The sequence below is a fragment of the Strigops habroptila genome, chromosome Z (genome assembly GCF_004027225.2).
Source record: "Strigops habroptila isolate Jane chromosome Z, bStrHab1.2.pri, whole genome shotgun sequence".
Classification (NCBI taxonomy): domain Eukaryota; kingdom Metazoa; phylum Chordata; class Aves; order Psittaciformes; family Psittacidae; genus Strigops; species Strigops habroptila.
In genome coordinates this window covers 20,578,395-20,603,057 of record NC_044302.2, presented here as the reverse complement: position 1 = coordinate 20,603,057, position 24,663 = coordinate 20,578,395, and the positions used below count along the sequence as shown (strand labels likewise).

At 44.3% G+C, this 24,663-nt stretch overlaps 1 protein-coding gene across 4 annotated transcripts; it reads right to left on the bottom strand.

Annotated features, from left to right (window-relative positions):
* RFWD3 (ring finger and WD repeat domain 3) lies at positions 1 to 23,615 on the bottom strand. 4 transcript variants are annotated; one of them, XM_030470631.1, is made up of 12 exons: positions 23,029 to 23,609; positions 21,442 to 21,680; positions 17,278 to 17,378; positions 16,971 to 17,168; positions 14,382 to 14,473; positions 12,225 to 12,339; positions 8,031 to 8,259; positions 6,186 to 6,336; positions 3,602 to 3,778; positions 2,778 to 2,992; positions 1,978 to 2,195; positions 1 to 1,348 (listed from the first exon to the last, which is right to left on the bottom strand). In XM_030470631.1, exons 1-12 carry the CDS (start codon positions 23,373 to 23,375, stop codon positions 1,205 to 1,207), a joined length of 2,226 nt encoding a protein of 741 aa, XP_030326491.1. In that variant the 5' UTR covers positions 23,376 to 23,609; the 3' UTR covers positions 1 to 1,204. The 4 variants fall into 4 exon arrangements, with proteins under 4 accessions (XP_030326491.1, XP_030326490.1, XP_030326493.1 ...); XM_030470630.1 differs by having other exon boundaries at positions 1 to 2,195; positions 23,029 to 23,614; XM_030470633.1 differs by lacking the exon at positions 3,602 to 3,778.
* Between the last annotated feature and the right edge of the window lie 1,048 nt (positions 23,616 to 24,663).

Below are 24,663 nucleotides of genomic sequence, written 5' to 3'. Positions count from 1 at the left end.
TGTATTTGAAAATGACAAACTTTATTTTTACAATATGTTACAGTATATAAAAATAGAGGAACAAAATACTATACAGAAAATATAGAAAGTGAAGCAGAGATCTTTTCACACCCCTTACCGCATCCTTAGGTAGGGGTGTAAGAGCCCACCTGGCCGGCACACATCCAACTTGTGATCCCACCTTACGGGCAGGCAAAAGGTCAGCAAAAGCAAGCTGATGACATCCCTGAGTTCCCACCAGCTCCTCAAAGTGGAAAAAAAAAAAAAAAAAAAATCCCCAAAAAACTCCAAAAAGCAGCCAGCATTCTTTTCCAAGGTACTGGCTGTTTTGGTACATCACTGTCTTTAAGAAAGGACACCGTGGGATGCTGCAGCCAACAGTACAAGAATCATCTCTCTCTTCCTTACCTGTCCTCCAGTACTACAGCTTCTTTTTCCACAGCCAAACTGTCCCAAGTTTGCTTGTAGGTGAAGCAGGGAAGAGAAGGGGAAGGAAAGGAGGGCAGAGAATTAAGGAATCACAGTGCAAATTATACGCTCAAGGAAAAGTAAAACCCACAGAAAAAGGTTCTCTGTAGATCTTCCAAGCCTGTTCTCTCCATGGCCACAAAACAGGGTCTGTCCTTGTCAAGGAGTAACTGCCAACTGATCCTAGATCTTCAAAAGAACACAGGAGTATGTTCTCTAAAGCAGCAGACTCGCTTTTACACCCGGTGTCATCAATGCTAGTGAGATGCCAATATTGCCACCTCTTCACTACCAGTAAACACAGCAGGACTCCACAGGAAAGTGCAGTGTGAGTCTCAGGTCTTCAAGTTCCCTCTTATTTTGTTGATTCATAGAAGAGATTTGCAAGTGCCTGCGCTCTATTCACACTGGAAAAAAATAAAATCAGCAACACACACTGGAGAGAAGCCAAGAACTACTGCTGTGCTGAGGCAGCGTGAAGAGTTTGGCTGAAGAAAACTGACCAAATAACAGAGTCACAGAATTGAAATACAGGCAGGCCTAAAAGGAACATGGAGGAAAAAGGAAATTGCTCCTGGCACCAGGACATGGCCGTTCCTGCCTGCTCGCAGAAAGGGGCCATGGAAGTTCCTGTCTCCTGTAAGCAGCATGTGTAGGACAGCAGTCTAGGATGGAGCATTGTGTAGGGTTAATCAGCATATCTGGAAAGCCCCTCTGGCAGGCATAGGGACCACTCTCACCGCCACTTGTAGATCTTCACCAGCCTTTCTGTCAGAGCAGCCAGGAGGTGGGCTTGGTTCACTTCCATGGGGCAGATGTCCAGCACAGGCAGGTCAGCCTGCAGCTTCTGCAGCAAGGACCCGCTTCCAGCATCCCATAGCTGTAGGACAGACAAGGTCAAAGACTGCAGGATTCTCCTCTCCCATCCAGAACAGAGCTTCCTTCCTCTAGAGAGACTTCCTTCAAGTGACTTACAGGACCCTTTCTCTACCTTCACACCCCGCTTGGATGCTCTTTAACAGTCTTGCAGCATGATGTCACCCTCAGTGCCCTCTCCTCTCATCCTGACCCATGAACTCTCATACAGACTGTTGTCCATCTTCTGCATCTGAGCTGCCTTTTTATAAAAGGCAACCCTTTTCCTCGCCTTTCCAGTCATTCCCAAAGAGCCTTGGTCTGTCCCTCACAGCACTTACCATGTGAGCTATCCTACTGAGCATTACACCATTTACAGTACCCAGTTGTGCCAGCATACCCACCCCCAATCCTCCGGTGGACACTGCATACATTCCTTTCGATGGATGTGGACCACAAGCCATGGCTAATACAAACAGTCCCACACTATCAGAAAGTCACACCTGCTACAGCAATTACAACAACCCAACCTGTACAGGGTGATGTGCATGACAAGGCAATTCCCACCAAAAACCACTGATGCTGTGACTGATAAGGCTTCTCTTTTAAGAACCACAGTAAAACCCACCACCACAATGAAAGAACAAGAGATACCAGGGCAGAAGTGGATGCCTCATCACCAGCACACACAAAGACGCTGCCATTCTCCTCTGGGCTCTGGAAAATGGCATTCTTGGTCAGCAGCTTGCAGGTGGGACCAGCACTGAAAGTCTGAACCAGGTTAGAACACCACACAAGGTCATCAGAGGCCTCTGCCAGAGGGCTGCAAGTCAGCTCCATCATCACACAACGCACACATGGGTTATTTTTACCTGCAAGGCAGAAATAAAGAGATAATTTAATTGCAGACAAGTTTTAACTGTAGGAATAGAAACAGCACCATCCTGCAGCTGCCTCCTTCTGCCCTCACCCAATTCTTATCTCCATGCAGATTCTAGCAGCCTTCCATAAGTATCTGAAGGGGCCTACAAGGATGCTGGAGAGAGACTCTTCATCAGGGACTGCAGTGAATAGGACAAGGGGTGATGGGTTTAAACTTACACAGAGGAAGTTCAGGTTAGGCAGAAGTTCTTCCCTGTGAGGGTGCTGAAGCCCTGGCACAGAGTGCCCAGAGAAGCTGTGGCTGCCCCATCCCTGGCAGTGTTCAAGGCCAGGTTGGACACAGGGGCTTGGAGCAACCTGTCTAGTGGAAGGTGCCCCAGCCCTTGGAAGGGGTTGGAACTGGATGAGCTTTAAGGTCCTTTCCAAACCAAACCATTCTGTGATTCCCAGTGCTCTGCCTGGGGCAAGTACCACATTTCTGCTGTGCCCTAGGCACGAAGCTGCTGTTGAGCTCCAGCAGCAGCAGGCCAGCATGGCAGTGAAAAGTGCACTGCAGACACGCCGTTACGTACTGGGCCTGTATGTTGCGAGGCAGTGCCGTGTGTTGATCTCTGCCTGAAGATCAATGCATCCTCCAGGTTCCAGTGGCAGGTGATGAGGCTGGTAAGAGTTGCCAGCTTTCTGTTCCCAAAAGCAGGCTCCTTCCAAGGTCCCAGCTAAAATTCCACCGTAGGGCAGTGAAGCTGAGGCCATCCGGGGCAGATAGGACAGCGATACCATGGGGCACCTGAGAGGGAGAGTGGCAAGGATCAGTGCTGGCACCTGCAGCCCTGCTGGCTTCCTGCCTCACAGCTGCAGAGCTCCAGCCTCTCCAACCACACTGCAAAGAATGGGCCTCAGCAGCCTACAAGATAGTCTTTCAAACAAGGAACCCCAACGGCTTTGTCAAGAATAAAGTAAATTAAATTTCACTTAACTACTGAGCCTTATATTTAAAGAAGCATCAAAGAGCACACATCAGATCTATGGGGTGAATCAGCATCTGATTCTCTGAGCAGAAAAGATGGAAGTACCAGCATCTCACACTTCTTTGTAATCTGTCCTTTACAAGTTAAACAAAACCCAGCTCCAGAACAAATTCAGTTTTCCCGCTGAGGCTGCACCAGTGGGTCCATTTCTGACCCCTGTATGCCTCAGACAGATGCAGGTGACAAGCACTCATGCTAAATTATACATACACTGTGCAACCTTATGAGAGGCTTCTCATATCTGTGCTAAATTTGGATTTTCAATCAAGACATTCACATAAAACAATTTAAACTATTGCTGGGCAATTTATAGAAGAAGCTATGTATATTGGCAAAGTTGAGGGGAATGAAAAATCCTTACACCATACCTGGACTTCTGGGGAACTAGTTCCTGGACATGAGAGTTTGTGTGTCTCAAATCATATATCATGATAGAGCCATTGACCAACCCAGCATAGATGTAGTTTGTGTCATCGAGACACCAACAGCAGCTCCAGACAGGGCGGCCAGTGTTGTATGTCTGCACCACAGTATTTGTTGCCAAGCTGCAGAAGAAAAACAAAGTGTAGGCCCTTTGCACAAGCATCTACTGATAATAAAACAACATAATTAAGGTAAGCAAATGTAGCTTTTGGAAGTCTTACACAGAAGCATCTCTATTTAGACTGAATTCTGAATTAACTCCTCATTTACTCCATATATGAATCTGGCTAATCCAGACAGAAAAAAAAACACTTTACAATATCCAAATGATTTATAATTCTTCCAAGCCAATGCTTCTTTTCCAGATTGATCTTTGGAGACTGGGAAAGGAAATCTCAGAGCAGGATCTCAGCTGCCTTACTGGCAAGAGAAAGCCAAGTTACTTTTCTGGAAACAATTAGGAGAAGTGAGTCCAGTGTAATCCCGTAATATTCATATATTCCTGAGATCAAAGGGCTCATCTCTTCAGATTACATCTCTCATTAATATTATACTTTGGGGGGGGGGGGAGTGTTATGCCTCAAAAAAATCCAATTTAAGCAAGAGCGAGACAGCAAGTAAAGATAGTTAAAAGCACATTTATAGCATTAACTCTATAAACTAAATTCGTGAACGGAAGGAGAGGGGAGTAGATAGAGGGATGGAACCCAGCTTGAAGTTGGTATCAGATTAGAATGTATTTGCAAAGGGCAGCATTGTCAGCATAGGCTTAGCACACTGAGAAAAGCATCGCACAGAAGCCAGCACGTATCAAAGGAACTCTGCAGATCCTTTACAACATGTGGTTTCTCCCTAGGGAGTGTGATTATGCTTGGAGCTCCAGAGAAGCCAGAAATTGCTCCCAGGTAAGTATAGAGGGAAGAAGCACAGAGACAAACCTGGCTGGGAAACAGGGAGTTTGATTATCAGGACAGTGACTTGTTCAAAGCAATGGGAGGGGAAGCAGGGCAGAAAACAACCACCAGACAACAAAAATCCCAAACAACAAAATAACCAAACCCAAAGTCCTGGTGCTATTTTAAATACAAGCCAGAACAGGACACTTAAGGACATCTTAGATAATTCCTTCTGGGCAGCGAGGCCCTGGCACAGGTTGCCCAGAGAAGCTGTGGCTGCCCCATCCCTGGCAGTGTTCAAGGCCAGTTTGGACACAGGGGCTTGGAGCAACCTGCTCTAGTGGAAGGTGTCCCTGCCCGTGGCAGGGGGTTGGAACTCGATGAGCTTTAAGGTCCCTTCCAACACAAACCAGTCTTTGGTTTTCTGTGAAAGAAACCAAAGGGGAACTTCTTTTTCAGAGGGGGAAGTATGAAGATACTGCTGAAGCAAGCACTTAACTAAAAGACAGGGGGATCAGGCACAAAAGCAAGAGGGTAACAAGCTCTGATGCAGCCAACCAGGCAGCAGAAGCCAGATAAGGGAGTCAAGTGCCTGAGCAGATACTGTGATAAGAAGCCACTGTTCAGATTAAACCATGAAAAGAATATCAACCTCATTGGTTAGCAATAATATGCTGACTCTAGCATCAGACAGAGTTTTGTTTACTTTTAACTAGTCCAGCAAACATTTCAGCATGGTAACAGGAAAGCAACATTTTTCACATTTTTGTTGCAGGATTAAGTTCTTTCCATTGCTTCACTTGTTTGAAAGAATTAGGATTAATCAGTCATAAAACAGATGCACATCCTGCCTAACCCTATACTAACTGACAGATGTGCATAAGGATGTTACTATCACTCAGTAAGAATCAACCACCCAATAAAGTTTTGAAGCAGCTAAGGCTTAAGATTGAACACCAGCAGAGTAGTAAGAAAACACTCATAGACTGTAAATTCTAAGAGGACTGGACATATTTTCCTGTTAGCCTCTGTGAAATTACTGCTGCTTTAAGTCTCTGCTAGCTCTGGAGAACCTGTGTTCCTCTAGCACATGCAAAACAACACTATTAACACATTTCATATCCCAGATGAATTCCATGCTTCGCAAGAAGCTTAAAATCAGAGAAGCCACCAGCAGTACAGGGAAGAAAGTACCCAACCTAGACATCCCTTGTTCCTATTTTATGCCATACAAGTTCCCAAGCTTCACATTTCCCTGCAGTAACAGAAAACAAAGTGGACAGTAAATTTCACATCTATACATTAAGCTATGTTAGTTCTCAACACAATTTGGCCAGTCCATGCTGAATTACTTTTTTAACCCCCACCAAGTTCTCCATGGGAAAGTATCACAGATGGGTAGCTCCATAACACCTCTACCTAAAATGTCTGAAAGTGTGAACAAGTCTTTCCCTCTGTTAGTTCCTGCATGCAGGAAGAATAGGCAGACCTGATCTCATATTAGCAGCATCTTTTGGAAAGAAGAATAGCAAGTGCTGCAAGGCATTTCTAGCAAGACACACAAAATCCAGTGAAGCCTCTTGCACAGAGCAGAATTCCACAGGGACAGGTTGCTCTCTGCAGCAGGGCTCACCTGGTAAGTTTGAGAGCATTGTCCAGAGCAGCAGAGAGCAGCAAGCCATCCGCTCTACCACCGAAAGCCAGGCCCCGAATCTGTTTACTGTGGATGGGGATGTACTGACTGCTCCTCAGGTTGGCCACGCTCAGCATCTTAACACCACAACCTGTCACAGAAGAAGGGTAAAGCAGGTTACTGCAAAAGTAGAACTAAAAACTCTGTGCCAGAACCATGATGTCTGTACCAAAGCCTGTGGCAGGATAAACACGTAAAAGTTACTTGTTGTTCTGGACAAGAACTACCACAAATCTTTCTTTAGTTCAAGTGGCAACAGGGCTAAATCCTTAAGGATCCCAGCCAGCCAGAAGAAATTCCATGTCAGTGTTACAATTCTTGTTCCAAAAGCCTGCTGCTCTTTAGCCAGTTTCTTAAAAGACATTCTTGCCTAGATAAAAACATACACAGCAGGATTACATGGCTATTTAAGAGAACAAGTATCACTGCAAAGAATGACTACAGATGAACTTAAACTGTGTGCTACAAGAACCACCAGAAAGCCTCCATTCAGAGATTCATTCCCTGGCTCCAAAAGCCATCAAAACAAGGTCAGTTGACTGCAGAAGACAATTTTGTTACGCCTAGATAAGGCTTTTCATCTCAAAGCATTAACCCAATAAAGTAAGTCTCATCATTCAGAAAGCATTGAAGTACTTTACTCATAAACTCTCTCAGACTCCTAATGCTAAAATTATAAAAGCAAGTTGGTGCTGGTCCAGGTCTCAAGTCTCTTGCCCCTCGCCATAACAGTAAGACAAAACCAACAAAACCAGGGCTGCCCACAACTTCTTGGCTTTCTACTTCCTCACTGGCAAACAGTGCTCCTACCATTTTTTGGGTGGTTTTTTTTGTTTGTTTTTGTTTCTTAGGGTACTGACAAATTAGCTGCATTTGGATCAATCCACCTACAGTTTGGGGACCAATGTTCCTTGCTCAAACACTGAAACCTCCACCACAGTCCCCTTGTTCTTTCAGAAGGCCCACCTTTGCAAGGAGTACCAGACACAGCTTTTACCTTCTTGTGGATGTGGCACTTCAGCAGAAAAGCCAGAGACCCTCTGCTAGGATTCTGCCTTAGAAGCGACAGGGGAAACAAGCTACCTCACTAAGCAAAAGCTGCCAGTGCAGGGGCCATATGAACTACAGGGAGTCTTGTCCCTCTTGTAAGGTACCCCTGCAGTCCTGTGTCCAGGTCTGAGGCAACAACACAAGAGGGACGTGGAGCTGTTGGAGTGAGTCCAGACGAGGCCACGGAGATGCTTTGGGGGTGGAGCAGCTCTGCCTGGAGCCAGGCTGAGAGAGCTGGGCTGGTTCAGCCTGGAGAAGAGAAGGCTCCGTGAGACCTTAGAGCAGCTTCCAGTGCCTAAAGGGGCTACAGGAAACCTGGAGAGGGGCTTTGGACAAGGGCCTGTAGGGACAGGACAAGGAAGAATGGCTTTAAACGGACACAGAGGGAGACTGAGTTGAGATCTTATGAAGAAGTTCTTCCCTGTAAGGGTGTTGAGGCACTAGCACAGGGTGCCCAGAGAAGCTGTGGCTGCCCCATCCCTGGCCGTGTTCAAGGCCAGGTTGGACACAGGGGCTCGGAACAACCTGCTCTAGTGGAAGGTGTCCCTGCCCATGGCAGGGGGTTGGAACTGGATGAGCTTTAAGGTCTCTTCCAACCCAAGCCATTCTAGGGTTCTATGATCCTATTCCCAGTTTACAAGGCACATGCAAAGGTGAAGCAGAGCAGCAGGGAGCAAGTAGAAAACACACTTAACTTTCACCTAGAAACCCCCAAATCTTGACTTGCTTAATTACCAGGAATTAAAGTAGACTCTGGAGAAGGCTGTGATACCACAAGGCAGCTCAGTGAGTCACAGTATGCCATTACTCTGCAGTTCCCAGATTGAGACACCATGAAAACCTTTTCCAGGTGGTACTTGCACTGGCTTTGGCTGGAGGGCAGGCTGCCTGGAAGGCAGGTACGGGAGCTGCCGGGTTGCTCAGAAGCACTTGCATTGTGCTGGGCCATCAGAGCCCTCAGCTCCTGCAAAGGAAAACACCCAAAAGCTTTAATGCGCCACTGGCAATGTAACAGTCTGTGCTATCTATTCCAGATGCTCCAAATCTACTTGTTCTCCTATGAAGAGGGAGAATATGGTCCCCACTTCCATGCAGTTCCTGAAATGCTGGATTCCCAAGTACAGCAACTATTACAGTGAGAAACAGAGGCATTTGAATGCTATGCAAGTTCTGGCAGAACATGCTCAAAGTCTGTTGTGTATGTATTAGACTCTGTGAAAGAAAGGACTCTTTGGCAACACATGAAACCCAGTAATAATTACTACCAGATCAATGCTGTTGAGAACACATTGCCAAGTATTACATGCAGCTAAACCACAAGTCAATTAAAACCATTTTCCAGAATTTCCAGAATACCCCATAAAAAAAACCCAAAAGCCCAAGTTTCAACATAAAGGGCGTTGCAGGAAATAAGTCAGTCTTTTTAACGAAGATGACCCTGTTCTTGTAAACCCTGGGCAGCAAATTCCAGGAACAACACAATTCTCAAGAGCTCCAGCCCTGTTTTCTGCCACCACCTCCTCCTCCTTCTTCCACCTCAACTGATGAATTCTCAGGGATACTCAGCAGAGACACAGCTAGGACTGCTTCCATCACCAACAAGGTATTCCTAGAATTCCTCTTTCTAGAGATCATCAGGGGTGAGGTGGGTATGTGAGTAGTGGCACTGACATATTGTGAGTCAACTAAAAAATGTCCTCCCAAAAAAGCATTTTACCAGCTTGTTGTAATCAAGGGCAAAACCAGAGAGCACAGAACCCCAGGGATATTAGAGGGAGTGTATACATTAAGAAAATTGCTGTTTGCTTTCTGTTGTCTGAGCAACATATTATGCTTCAAATACTATGTAATCTTTAAACAATTAAGGGCTGCAACAGTGATATTATGAATATATTAGATTGCAAGCTAGTTTCAATATTGAACCAGCCACTGCCATTTAACTCATGTCTATGCAAAGGCATTAGTTCTCAAAGAGGAAAGATCAAAGATCAAGCTCTATATTAACAGTTATCATCAAGACCTATAACTTGTGGAAACAGCTCAAGAGAAGAGCAACCCTAATATTTGACAGAGGTATGAGCTATTTTGCATCGAGCTCATTGCAAATTCCACAAGGGAATAAAAATATAATAATTAAAAAAAATAAAAATCAAAGCTTAAGAGTCAAGATGATCCCACTAGAGCAAGCAAAGACAAAACAAGCAGAGAAGGAAAAGGAAGCGTGGGGGTGGCCAGGATGCTACAGCTTTGGGCTTAGAGTAAGAAGTCTGAAAATACAGGTAACTTAGAAATACTGAGGTTATTAGATTTTTGATTAAAAGTCACTTTCTTCTAAAAGGCAGGAAGAGACCACCACCAAGGATCAGAAGAGATTCAAATGGTTTGTTGCTCTGGGGAGTTTGCACAACTCTCCTTGTCACCTGCACTCAACATTCAACTTTTACAGAAGTGATTAAAAAGGAAACCAGGCATAATTAAAACCACAAGGACTATTAGTACTGTGTTTCTATTTAAACATGATGGCTGAAGCCAGCAGAACCAGGAAGCCTTGCTGGAGACACATTACCAAGATAATTAAAAATGTTGCCCTGCAGAACAAATTCCACTAATTGTGCTCAGAAAAATGCTCTTTTGGTAATGGAAGCCTACACCTTCCTTGAGGTGCTTTGCAGAGCCTTCCTGGTGTTAAGGAAGGGCCTTCAGGGCACACTTGTGTTTGCAAATGCTATGACTGCCTTCCAAATTTCAGCTTGTAGTTGTAGTGATGAACGAACACAGACATACAGGTTGGGGAAAAAAGAGAATATAGAGCAGAAGTCTTCCTGAGAAGCATGCAGGACAAGTAGAAGCAGGAGAGCACAATGAATAGGAAAGGAAAGCCACCAGTTACAACAAATTCGAACAGTTTTCTTTGAGTATTAGTATTTCATAGCTGATATGAAGCTTAAAGACAAAGGCAGTTACCAGACAATTGTTGCTATCTAGTTGTGCTCCCACTGACCCCACATGCACTGTACAGCCCTATCCTTGCATTTAAGAGTTAAACACGTGGCTGTACAGCCTCAAGCTTAGGGGCAGCACTGCAGGCATTCCACCTTCCTTTGGTTTGGGTTCAAATTCACTCAAAGGGAAAGGGAGCATTTTTAATCAGCTTCACTGTAAGTAACAGCGAAATGAAATTGTAGCTTTTCATAGAATCAGAATGGTTTGGGTTGGAAGGGTTTAAAGCTCATCCAGTTCTAACTCCCTGCTCAAGCAGGTCCACATTCCTCTTGTGTTTTCACATATTCCTTCTGCAATCCGCAGCATTTTATTCTCTCCATTGACCTAGAGCTTTGTATGCCAGTTAAACATGTTGTCTTCTGCCATCAGTAACATTGCCTGCTGAAGGAGCAGGGCAACAGACTCAAGATGTAAGGCAAGTTCAGATTTAGGTAAGGAAAAAAACCAATCTTGCAGTGAGGATGGTCAAACAAGACATACAGCAAGGATGCGCAATCTGCTTGATAGACTGAACAGCTGGCATGACAGTGCCCTGAGCAACCCAACCCACCCCACCACTGAATTCACCCACCTAGGGCTGGGCTGGAAACCTCCAGAGGTCCCTTCCAACCTAAATAATTCCATGCAAGTAGCTGCTTTACTAGATGACTTCTGATCGGAAAGAAACTCATTAGGCATGTGCTCGAACTATAATCAAACAAGTTAAAGACTTATTCCAGACTTCCTGATGATTTTCTGTTCCCCAGCAAATTGTTTATTCATGGCATAAACAAGCACCTTTAAATTGCTTCCAGCATTCCCACTAACCACTACAGGGCAGTGATGAATGCAGTATAAATACTGAAGCACAGCTTAAAGAACACAGGGTACTTAATCTTTATAACATGCAACTTCAATTCTGTTAGACTGGATACTCTATCATTTAACACCAAAAGAATTGCAGGAGGACATTATGGACCTGCAGTTTCATCTTATGCGCATTTTTCCTTAAGGCAAAATTTGAAGTGGCCCAATTTTCTTATTAGCTCTGATGAGCATAAAGCGTCACACAGGAATTTAGGCAAACTATTTATAAAGCCTTGTCTCGCATCACAGAGGAAGACTTCAGCAAAGAGGATGTTGCGTTTTGTGCAGACATGAATAGCCAAGGCTATAAAAAAAAAAAAATCCAGAAGTAGGGAAAGGCACAAAGCAGAGTTACTAAACAGTGAGAGATTAGATATCATCTACTTCATACAACAAAAAAAAGTAGCAAACCTGCAATGAAACAGGCTCTCGGAAAACCTAGCACTGGTGGAACATGCCAGAATTCATGGCTGGAAGCACCAGCAGAGTCCACAATTTACAGAAATCCTGCAAAAGCAGCTGTGATGGGTTACAAAATCTCACAGTATTGCAGAAACCAGAAAGGAAGCAGTAATTTATTTTCAGTTATTTGTATTCTAAGGGGACAGAGGTGCCTCTTCACATCTGCTCAGCGCATGCACACAGGCCGTCCTGCTGACAGGCAGGTGCTTAAGTAGAACGTTAACTGACCTTCACCAGAAAAGGTCCCATTTAGGTTTATAGTACTATAGAGATTTTCAAAGCTTATTTTGATGCAGCTAAGATAGTAAGTTAGGTTTTGTGGTGCCTGGGAAGGCCTGGTAATACAGCACCAGAGAAGGAACCTACAACACCAGCAGCCAAAACACTCCACTGCTAAGCTGTACTTGCAACTTTGATCAAGTCTTAAAAGCACAAAAAAGCAGGTCAGTGTTCTGTAGCATACATGAATATGCCAATCTGGAATGTTTAGGATACTCCTGATGTTTTACCAGTTGAGTTTACTAAATGCTGGTGCTTACTAGAACTGGAAGCCTGTCTTGGCTCCTCAAAGGGAATAAGAGAAATGGAATCCTCTGTGCATGAGTAGATGAGACTCACCTGAACTTGCTTGTGGAGTTTGCTGCATTTGTCTGTCAAAACCTGCAGCTGGAGACGGCTCTGTGCAGATTCCAGCTCTGCCTGCCTTCGCAACATTTGCTCCTTTTTTAGGGAGCTGGAGGAACAAGAGAAAAGGAATCCTTAGGACTAGGTATTACCTAGGATGTTTCTCTTGGCTGTCAACTCTGATCTTCAGGTTTTATCCCCAGAGCAAGTCCTGTTCAGGTAAATGCAACAGTAAAAGAATATCTGGGACCACACTCATCCAGTACATTCACCTTGAGATGTTCTCAGTTACACAATTGTACCAAATGACTCACTCAAGATGTTGTTCCATAGAAACAACAGCCTTTCTCCTCACTGTCTCCAAATGCACTAATTGAGGAGAGGAAAAGAGAAACTGGGGGGTTTTTTCCCCCCTAAAGAAACAGTTTAGCAAATTCTATACTATCAGTGTCCATGAAATATAGCATGCCAGTAATAAAGCAAGTCATAACACAGCAAGATCCGCAAGTTTGTTTCTACTACCAGTGGCTAATTTTGTATTTCAGGAAAATAGAGCTGTATCAGAATTAAACAGACAAATTATCTGTGAATGCCCACAGAGAAGCCATACTTACCTCCTCATCTTGAGCCTGGAAGTGCATACCCACCCCTTAGCAGCAGCAGTTTTGATAACATACATCAGCATCTTTCATACAGGTTTTACATATGAAAGAGCAGGTCTGTAATGTTGACCACTGCATTCTGCACTTCAGAAGCTGCAATATTCCACTTATTTCAGTAAGTCATGTGCAGAGAGCTCTAGCTTGCCTAAGTGCCTTCTAAATATACAGACTAGCCTTGCATGTTCACCAGGCAGAGAATTTTGTCATTTCCCTGTAGCTTCATGTGATTTTTACTTTTGCTGCAGAAGAAATAGGTAAGATGCTGCATTTAACCATCACATTCTTTACACAAGTACTCAGAGCCTGAAGGCTGGCTTTTTTGAATGTGAAGAAAAAAACCCCATGATCCCGTACCTAATCCAAGTCTATGAGCAAACAATATTGATGCATGCATGCAGAGTTCACATTTGCTCTCCACTTGTGGCTGTATGCCACAAAGAAGCCACTGCCAGCAGCTTCTCTAGGCTGGCAGGCAGTCAAAAAACAGGAAGCAGAGGAGGTGAAGGGCTGCAGCAGGACTAAGACACAAGATACAAGAAGCAGTTAGACAACTGCTTCTCCATGAGAGGTAAGATTTAAACACCTGAATGCTTTTGAAAAAAAAAAAAAAAAACCCACATCTTATTTATAATTTATTTTGCAGTGTCAATCCAGTAAAAGAAACCCTTTTAAGAGTTCAAACGCCATCAGGCAGTGGCAATCTGGACAAAAGAGGTATTTTTCCCTTTGTGACAGTTACTCCTCCATCATTTCTGATCAATAATTACCAGGATAGTGAGGTTTCTGTTGAAAGACTGCACTGAAAGAACAGCAGTGAAGTAGACCCCAATTAAATTCTATTCACTCCAAGATTCAGGAGAACTGATATTCAGAGCTTTTTAATTTCAGAATACTATCTGTGACAGCATCTTACTGAAATCAGTCCCCATTTTCACACCTGCTTTTCTTCCCCCCCCTCCCCCCAATAAAAAGTCTGCATTTCAGTTGAAGAGGTAAGCAGAGTCATAGTAATGCTTGCTGACCTTTCATAAGTAAAGCTACATGAAGAGTTTGACAAAGTGAGACGGAAAGTGATTCATATGAGAAATTACTCTGTTTAATGTGTGTAGGAACGGTCAGCTCTTCAACCCCCTTGCATTTCTAACTATGCCTCACTTCTCTAATGAATTAGCAATATAAGGCTTTTTAGCAACAACTCTGCATGTTCTGCTATGATGACATTTCAGGATACAGATAGCTCTTGCTATTTCCGTGCTGCAAGTTCAAACTCAAGCACTCTGTTCCAAAAGAAAACTCTCCTTCCAGGCAAGACACGTGCAACACAGAAAGGCCTTGCCCTGTGAAGCCAGCCATGCTTATGGTAATTCCCAAGGGAATGCACAAATTGCTTTAGACACTACAGGAAATTAAAGCATGAAGTAGAAGCTGGGCTGCAGCTTTCAGTGGCACACAGACAGTGAGGATGCATCTTTACATGGAGACTGCATACCTTTTCATCCATTCTTGCTCACTGGTATCCAGCACTTTCAGAGTGCGAGCATACAGGATCACAATGTCAGAAGATTTTGCTTTCTTATTGCACTGAAATAAAAAGACAAGTTCAGGTCATCTACAAGAATTACAAGTCTTCCAATACCTAAAGGGGCTACAAGAAACCTGGAAAAGGGCTTTTGACAAGAGCCCTCAGGTGCAGGACAAGGGGGAATGGCGTTAAACTGACAGAGGGTAGGTTGAGATGAGCTCTTAGGCAGTTCTTCCCTGCGAGGGTGCTGAGGCGCTGGCACAGGGTGCCCAGAGAAGCTGTGGCTGCCCCATCCCTGGCAGTGCTCAAGGCCAGCTTGGACACAGGGGCTTGGAGCAACCTGCTCTAGTGGAAGGTGTCCCTGCCCATGGCAGGGGGTTGGAACTGGATGAGCTTTAAGGTCCCTTCCACCCTAAACCATTCTAGGATTCTAATTTAACTATCCAAACCACATATCCCTACAAGTTTATAGGTATTATTTTTAAAAATCCTTCTAGCTTTGAAAGAAGGGGTTGTCTACTTGAAAACAAATCCATAAAACCACAAACATTAACACAGCATGTTCTTTCCCTCATAACACCAGAGCTCTAATCACAGCTACAACTGTAGTTTAGGTCATGTACTCTACTGCACCTTTAGTAACACATATCCTTGCTTCCCACTAAACTTATTCTGCTAAAGCAGCACGGTCAGGTGAGTTCCAGGGACAAACAAGATCAGGCAAAGTAGGAGAAAAAAGATCTAAACCAAAACACAAGCCCAACCTCTGTTTTGAAAACATTAAGACTGGCTGCTTGGCCAACAGATGAGGATTTAGGAACCCCTGAGTACACTCCCAACGCTGTTATTTACATGCTATATTCCTTTAATCAAATCCTATAGCACCAAATCTGTAAGAGCATTCCAGTGTCTGTATGAAATACTGACATCCCACTGATTTCAGTGATGTACAGCGAGCCACATATTCCAATAATCCTCTGCATCTGGCTGTGACCATTTAGTACTTTAGAGTCACCTAAAAAAGAAGGGATAATATACTTCCCCCCTGAGTTGGGACTTGGAGGAAATTACAGCATCTGCAAGCTTACTGTTTTGCAAATACACTTTGTTGATCAGAAAAGAGGCAGGAAATACTCAGATCAAGTAACCTCTGCCGAACATTAAATTACTATGTGCGCTTAAAATGCAGACTTCTCTATTGTTTAATGGCACAAAGATATTACAGGCAAGAGTTTCAGATCAGACAACCCCCCTTCTTTAGTCAAGAAATGCCTCGCAGAGCAGTGAGTGGCTAAGAGAGCTTTCCTGGCAGCTAGCAGCTGTCACTGGCAGGATCGGGACTGCCACGATTTCACAGTAACTCGCACTCCAGCCACTTAGTATACAGAGCACCATGCACAGCAACTCTGTGCCACTGAACAGAGAATGCCCCATCACAAAGGACAGCAACTGAAAATGAAGGGAAGATGATTTAGCTGCAAGGTTCTCCCCAGAGCAAGTTTTCCTAGGAACTTTTCAGTATTTGCATCACTGGAAGAAAGAGAGGGAACAAGCACCCCTTAGGAGTTGGTAAGGTTCAAGAAGAAAGCACTCACAAAATTCCAAAGAGCAAAGATGGCAGGAAGGTCTGAGAATTCTGTCTGGGCCTGGAGTGGGTGAAAAAAAGCTTACACAGAATTGACAAGGGTAAGAAAAATAAGATTTGGGCCTTTTCTATGGCAACAGTGAATCTTCAGGTTTAATCACAGCGCACATCAACAGGAAGTTTCTTGTTAGGAGAAGGGAATCCTGCACAAAGTCAAGCAGGGCTATGGAAGCTCCCAAAATGACGAAGCCAAAGAAATCTGGGCTTCCAGCCATCAACTCGGAAAGCAGCAGAACTGAATCCTATTTTCAAGGTACTCATTAACCTGATTTTTGTGAATATTCCTTTCTGGAGAGAAGGGATGAGGAATGGGAGCCCAGCACAGAGAAGTGCAGACCTAGTCAAAGAGATCAGTATCACCCATGGAAACAAAGCTGAAAAGAGCACCTTAAAAAAGATCTGCCTCTTGCAGATGGACATTACTTATTTCTCAGTTCATTCTCTGCAAGCTACCTCAACAACCTGATCTGCTTAAAGGCTGCAGAAGCAGATGCAGTTCAGACCAGAGGGTTAACCAGCTGAAAACAGTTCTCAAACAGTTTTCTTGTCCAGTAACACATTCTTTATGCTCAGTTTATTGTTCTAAGAATCTGCCATTCTCACACACCCCAAGACAACAGTGCAGTGTCATGAAAGCATTTACAGGTTTAGCACTGGAACTCTCAAACTTCCAAGTCTGCTACTTACAAATGCTCTACTTTAGGGAGAAAATCCAAGTCAGGATTATCCCTCTAAAGCAGTACTAGTTGTTCCTGGCCCAGTTACATCAAAACTATGTATTTTTTGTTATTTCTGACAGCAGGCAAAGGTGGATACTTCATGCAGCAAGCTGTTGTAACAGTTGACTACACCTCCAGCAACAGTTAACCCAACAGCAAGTCCTTCCCAGTGCACATAAATGTGCATTTTACCTGGGGACACTTTCCTTCCTGTCCCTTGAGCCACTTTTTGATGCATATATAGCCAAATAGGTGTCCACACCGCAGTGCTGAGAGACGGTGGTCCCCACTGTTGGTCCACTGCTCAAAGCAGATTGCACAGGTATCCCCTTCCTCCTCATCCAGCGGTGCAGCAGGAACTGATGGCTCCAGTCCCTTTAGCGGAGATCTCTAGGATTAAAAATTAAAAACAAATAAAAAATAAAAACACACACAACTTTTAGACAAATGCAGCATTTACCATATTTAATCTGGTCCAAAGACATTTAGGTCACCTTACCTGCTTTAGCTGGACTTCAGCCCCTTCACCTTCATGACTTCTGTGTACTGCAGAAGCTTGAGACAACGCTTGAGGTGGCTCTCCTTGGATCTGACTGGAAGCTAAAGAAAGCATTGCTTAGAAGAACCAATACGTAATGAGGGGAAAGAAGTTCTTCTTGACTTGAGCTGAAATCATCAGGGTATAAAGCAGTGCAGTGATGGCACAGGTTACATACAGAGCTCCAGATCAGTGTAGAATCATAGAACCATAGAATCGTAAGGGCTGGAAAGGACCTTAAGATCATCTAGTTCCAACCCCCCTGCCATGGGCAGGGACACCTTGCCCTAAACCACATGGTCCAAGGCTCTGTCCAACCTGGCCTTGAACACCGCCAGGGATGGAGCATCCACAACCTCCCTGGGCAACCCATTCCAGTGCTTCACCACCCTCACTGTAAAGAACTTCTTCCTTATATCTAACCTAAACTTCCCCTGTTTAAGTTTTAAGCCATTACCCCTTGTCCTACCACTACAGTCCCTAAGGGAGAGTCCCTCCCCAGCATCCTTATAGACCCCCTTCAGATACTGGAAGGCTGCTATGAGGTCACCACGCAGCCTTCTCTTCTCCAGGCTGAACAGCCCCAACTCTCTCAGCCTGTCTTCACACGGGAGGTGCTCCAGCCCCCTTATCATCCTCGTGGCCCTCCTCTGGACTCGCTCCAACAGCTCCATGTCCTTTTTATGTTGAGGACACCAGAACTGTACACAGTACTCCAAGTGAGGTCTCACGAGAGCAGAGTAGAGGGGCAGGATCACCTCCTTCAACCTGCTGGTCACGCTTCTTTTGATGCAGCCCAGGATATGGTTGGCTTTCTGGGCTGCAAGTGCACACTGCCGGCTCATGTTAAGCTTCTCGTCAACCAACACCCCCAAGTCCTTCTCTGCAGGGCTGCTCTGAATCTCTTCTCTGCCCAGCCTGTAGCAGTGCCTGGGATTGCCCTGACCCAGGTGTAGGACCTTGCACTTGGCTTGGTTAAACTTCATAAGGTTGGCATCGGCCCACCTCACAAGCGTGTCAAGGTCCCTCTGGATGGTATCCCTTCCCTCCAGCGTTATCAACCCAACCACACAGCTTGGTGTCGTCGGCAAACTTGCTGAGGGCGCACTCAATCCCACTGTCCATGTCGCCGACAAAGATGTTGAACAGGACCGGTCCCAACACCGATCCCTGAGGGACACCACTCGTTACAGGTTTCCAACTGGACATCGAGCCATTTACCACAACTCTTTGCGTGCGGCCATCGAGCCAGTTTTTTATCCACCGAGTGGTCCATCTATCAAATTGATGTCTCTCCAATTTAGAGACAAGGATGTCATGCGGGACAGTGTCGAACGCTTTGCACAAGTCCAGGTAGATGACGTCAACTGCTCTGCCGCTGTCCATCAGTTCCGTGGCTCCATCATAGAAGGCCACCAAATTGGTCAGGCAGGATTTCCCCTTAGTGAAGCCATGTTGGCTGTCACCAACCACCTCGTTGTTTTTCATGTGCCTTAGCATGTTTTCCAGGAGAAACTGTTCCAAGATTTTGCCAGGCACAGAGGTGAGACTGACTGGTCTGTAGTTCCCTGGGTCTTCCACCTTCCCCTTCTTGAAAATGGGGGTTATATTACCCTTCTTCCAGTCATTGGGAGCTTCACCTGACTGCCTGGATTTTTCAAATATGATGGACAGTGGCTTAGCAACTTCATTCGCCAGCTCCTTCAGGACCTGTGGATGGATTTCATCAGGTCCCATGGACTTGTGCACGTTCAGGTTCTTAAGATGGTCTCGAACCTGATCCTGTGTCCTGGATACTAGAGGTTGGGCAGCCTGTGTGTAAGCCCTTCCACTTATCAACAGTAAAGCTGAAGAACTTTGTTTTCTTTTATAAAAACCAGCAGGATTTCAGTGAAAAAAAGAGAGGTCTTTTGAAGACAGTAATTGTTAATGGGACTTTGACATGCTTGAAACAAGCATATCTGCATACAGGTCTATAATTAGGCTGATGTAAGGTTACACCCCTGCACCATTATGCTCACAGAAAGACAGACACCAATACAAAGAAGTTATTTTCCAAGGAATCTAAGTGTGCATATTTTATGTGCCAAGAAAGTATTTATATGCTATCTGTCCATCCACCCTGCCTTAAGCACTTTTCCAGCTGGTAGTTGTCTGAACTATCAGTTCTGCTGGGCCACATGTTTTTCGGGTGGGACACTGTTAGCCCTTCTGTTGAAGCATGGGCATGCAGAAACACTATGTTTGGATCACCACCACGAGCATACTGAAAAAGGAGCAGAAATCACAGTCTCCCCCTATGTCCTGACAAAACAAGAGAGTTGTCACATTTAGTATTTGAGATAGATATTCTCAGTCCAGTAGAGACACATCACCTAGCCCTAGTGAGACAAGGAAGTACAAAATTAAATATAATCCTATGCAAACAAGAAGATTCAGTTCTAAGTAACGTTAAACTTGGTGGCTTTGTATGTAGTAACAAAACTTTCCAAACCTAAAAAGCCCAACCAAAAGAACATAATAAGGATCCTTGTATAAGATAAATCGTTGTAGCTGACATAGTTTTAGAACCTTATGACCTTCGTATAAAATTTATTGTAAGCAAAACAGGACTGTAGGTGAAGAGTGTCTGAAACTAGCAGATGTTCAGGACGTGCTGTAGCTAAGTTAACTGATAAGGAGAAGGACGAGAAGAAATCACTCACTTATGTCAGCAGTGTTACCAAACTAATTAAACTGGTGTAAGCACTTATCTACTGTGCAGGCCTCAAAGACTACCAGAACAAGAATGCAAGGAAAAGATAAGGCGATGAAGAGGAAGATGATGAAGAAACAACCACCAAAGGTCCCAAAGACCACTACCATAATAAAGTGTGCATGTGGGAAGAATGTTCTAGGAATGTGATGTCATGTATAAACAACTTCATGAATATATATACAATATAACGAATGTGTATGACTAACGACAATATAATCACGGTTTGATTGATGCTCGGACAGAACACGCTAGGAGGAGCTATCCCCCGTATTCTATGGCACCGCAATAAAGAATACCTGCTTGTCAATTTAAAACTTTGTTGACAAGTTTTTAACGAGTTCTATGAATCACCTCGCTAATGTCAATAAAAATCTCAGCCTCCACAGTTCTGGGCTGGAGGGGGACCAGTGGCTTATATAAGCAAAAAACAGTACAGGAGAATTCCAGAAAACCCAACAGAGAGCATATGGTCACACAACATTAGACAGCACTGAACAGCTTGAGCTCCTGTCACATGTAAGACTAGCTCAGAGCAGGCGGAATGAGTCTGTTCAAAAGACCCCTCGTAGAGGTACCTGAAAAAATAGATGTCAAGGTGGGCAAAACCAAAACTAGGGGCAGAGAGTGAAGTATAAGGGCATTCCTTAGAGACTGAAGTAAAAAAACAAAGCAAAACCACCCACTAATCTTGTTCTCTCTGGGCATTGATAACCTTGACTAGCAAGTTAATTATTTGTCAGTCTCCTCATATAAAACTGTATATGTTCATGACCAACAATGTCACTGAAGTGCATAGCAGTCTGTGAACATGCATTTAGATAAAGGATTGTAGGCCAGAAAAAGCCAAGGAAACACAGACAAACAAAAAGCCCACTGCCCTAAGCACCTCTATCTCCTCAGCTGTGTGTCATGAGAAGTTACAGAAATGAAAAGAAACTAAACTGAAGCAGACCAAAATCCCAAATAATTAAAAAATACTCAGGTCTTTCTCTGAAAGCACCTCTGATCTCCAAGGTATAACCTAGTGTCTTCAACAAGACTCCTTGATAAGATATAATCGCAGAAGCATGGTAAGTAATTAAACTTAAACTTATCCTGAACATTTCCAGGATTACTTGTAAAGTAGCATCCTGCAAACAGCAAAAGATTGTATTTAACATTATAGTAGCAATCACCCATTGCTGCTACCGCTCTTGGAACTCTTGCCAGAAAGCCTTGTGGCAGCAACCTGCTCCCGTCAGTTGTGGGCATAATGATCTTTTAGCATCGTCTGTTGGGAAGCTCAAAAGGATTTCTCCACTGCGTTTTGAAACAGGAAGATGACTTTCCAAAAACCAGTGTCTACACAGCTCTAATATATCACGAACCTTCCAAGCTAGCTGTCAGAGGTGTCTCCCGAGCTGATGGTAACAGTGGTGCTGCAGTCCCCAGCACTTCCTCTTCCTCCTCGGTAGAAGTGCTGCTGGGAGTCTCACTTATTTCTATTGTTTCATCTGAGCTGTGTTCCTGGCTGTCCTCTGCAGTATGCAGGGGCTCCATATGCAGAACTGGCTCTGCAGCTGGCAGTTGGGTCCTGCTGAGTTGAAAGTAACTCTCCAATGCTGCCCTGAGTTCAGAAAAGAAAGAGACAAAAGCCACAGTTATTTCAGGGAAGCTAAAGACTCCACATGTTTCTCCACGCTTGTTTGTGCTTAAGATTCCTAGGCTCTGGCTACGATAGGAAGATATCAAAGCTAAAGACAGACCTTCTCTGGTAGAGGGGCAATCCAAATCAATCACCTGCTTTATGAACAATCAGCAGTATCATACAGCAGCCACTCATTTTGCTCAGCTCAAAGAAAATATCCTTGTTACAACAACAATACTGTCTTCTTTTGGGATGGTGTGGGTTGGAGAGAAGAAAAGCAAAGACGTGTTGTTCGCTAATAGCCTAAGGAAATCCCAATCAATGCCTCCAATCCTAACTCACACCTGGTTCCCATAGTCATTGGTAATATTACATGTGCAAGACTTGTATCAGAGTTTGACTCCATTGACTACTTTGTGCCTAGTCTATCTACTTTCCTCTCTTATTTTCTATCCATCCCTGGATTGAAACACCCTCCTCTCTCTCCCAGCAGTTCAGCTATCATCTCAATTATCCATCAGATTCAAAAGAAGTTTTTCAGGTTGCCTTCTAGCCCTGAGAACTACAGTGACCTTCATACACAATCGAAGGGCAAACAGTAGAGTTATGATCAATCATCTGGGAGAAGATGAGTTCTTGGTCTCCCTGAATTTAAAGGCAATGCTCCAGTTAATTAAAATTTCACCTCTGGCATTTACAAAAGCTACAAAGATGAGACAAAACCCAAACAAAACAGAAATGGCAGTTTCTTACTGGCTGCAGAGCATCTGCACTCATCAACCTTTACACCCATCACAGATGGTATTAAACACAATACTTTTTCTTTGCCTGGAGGTAACAAAAAATAACCTCCAGAGGAAAATATTAGTTTGTATGTTTGGGAAAGTTTTTGCAGCAACTGTCACCAGAAAATGTAATCAGGCAGTCCCCAAATCAAAGGTGAAATGCAAAACAGAGCACAAGCTTCTCTTTGCTGGCTGGAACTGCCAGGAGTCAGCACTGCTGCAGGAAGCACCAACAGGAATCTGGCAGAGCAGAGGGAACAGTGGGAGCAGCAACTCTGCAAGCAAGACGGAAAGTGCAGAAGGGCTCAGGAGTCAACAAAAGAAACAGGGGGGATCCACTTAACACGAGCAAAAATCCTTCCAGAAGAGGTCAGAAAGTGCTGTGCTATTCTTGAGCTTAAAAGGTATGTGAGGTGCCCAGAATTCAGCCACAGCCACACACCTGGACTGAACTGGGCTTTGTAAGCCGGGAACCAAGGCAGTTTTAAACAATGCCAGACTTGACAAGAGCGTGTTCAGACCCGATTTCATCTCTGCTTTACCTGGCACTGATTGTCCTCTGGGAACCACCAACTCGCTGTTGGCTGCGACCTCTCCTTGCCCACGGATGTGTGACCTGCTCCCCTTGCAGCCTTTGGAACACACTGGGAGCCGTGACAGGACTCAACTGTGAGTCAGGCTCAGCAGCTGCTTCCTCTGCACCAGCATTTGGTATGACAACAGTGTCATCAGCAGGAAGAGCTGCAGCGCTGTCTCCTCCTTCACTGAGCACCAGTGCATGGGATGACAGCACAGCATGACCAGAGGGCTCTGTGGGAAGCGTGTTGAGGTTCTCTGCAGAGGAACCAGCCTCTGCTTGGAGATCAACTTCCATCTCTTCTTGAGCCATTTCTGCAAAGATTTGAAGAAAAACAGTATTTATTTGCAAATGTGCACTCTACTTCCAGCCTCATGGTAGCAAGAAACAGCAGTGAGTGACTACAAAGCCTTTCAAACTCAGGCTTGAGAGAAGACTTTGTCCCTTTGCAGCAGAGCTAAACCATCTCAAGTTGACACATGTACATGAGTGGGCATAGCAGGCAGAAGTCTTTGGCTCAACAGCAGCTAGCACAAAGGCACATCACAAAGTCAACTTCAGTAAGCCTTTGAAAAAGTTAAGGACTTCTTGCTGGTATAATTTGTCAGTAAGTTCATGTGGAGAACAGAGTTTGGAAGTAATGAGAGACTCTCCATTGTGATCAGCACTGCACAAACACCCACAAAGACAGCCAGAAACAAGCTCTACAATGCAGTCCTTTGTTGCATTGCACTCAGGGTGTATTTTCAAGTTTCTCTGAATAAGATTCTGTATAACAGAGCAGTGTGACCCATACCCACGGCTCACTTCACAGGCCCTTCAGGTACCTTATATTCACCAACACCACGCAAACCCAGACAGGATATCACAGCAGAACCCACATCCAAGATGTCACAGGCAACAAGTTACCTACAGCACCAGCATTTGCAGGTCCATATTCAGCCCAAGACAGAATCTGGACCCACAAATCCTGCAGATAAACAGGAAATCTGCAGTAAAACCTCACATATATTATTTAAGGATGGTTGCCTGCAAACATCTTTGGGATAAAGATTTCAGGTTACCTCCTATATAGAAGTACTACCTTAGGTTTTGAAGAAATAAAGAGGAGACAACAGCCTGTGCATTGCTAATTATTCTGCTGCTGTCCACCACCAAAGTAGAGCATTCTAGTCACCCTGTTCTACAGGCAGTATCACAACACTAAAAAGTTCAAGATTATTTCACCAATTGGATAAATAAATGCATAAAAGAATAAACCAGTCCTTTTCTGAAGGAGGTACATGGACTACATTTCACAAGCTGCTGAAAGACATTTCACATTCTCCAAAAAAATACTTGGGCAATCACAAACCTGAAAGGCCTTGGGAATTGAGGACCTTTACCATCACTTAAGAATCCAAAGCCCACACTAAGATTTATTAGGCTAGGTACTGTGCAAACAGAGCAAAGACTGCTTTGAGACTGTGGGTAGTCTTTGTAGACTACCCACAAAATGTATACAAGAATTACTAGAAAGACTTATTTGAGCATTAGTAGCAATGCCCAAATGTTTTTATAGACCTTTTATGAAATCCTAACTTAAGAATCATTTTATAAT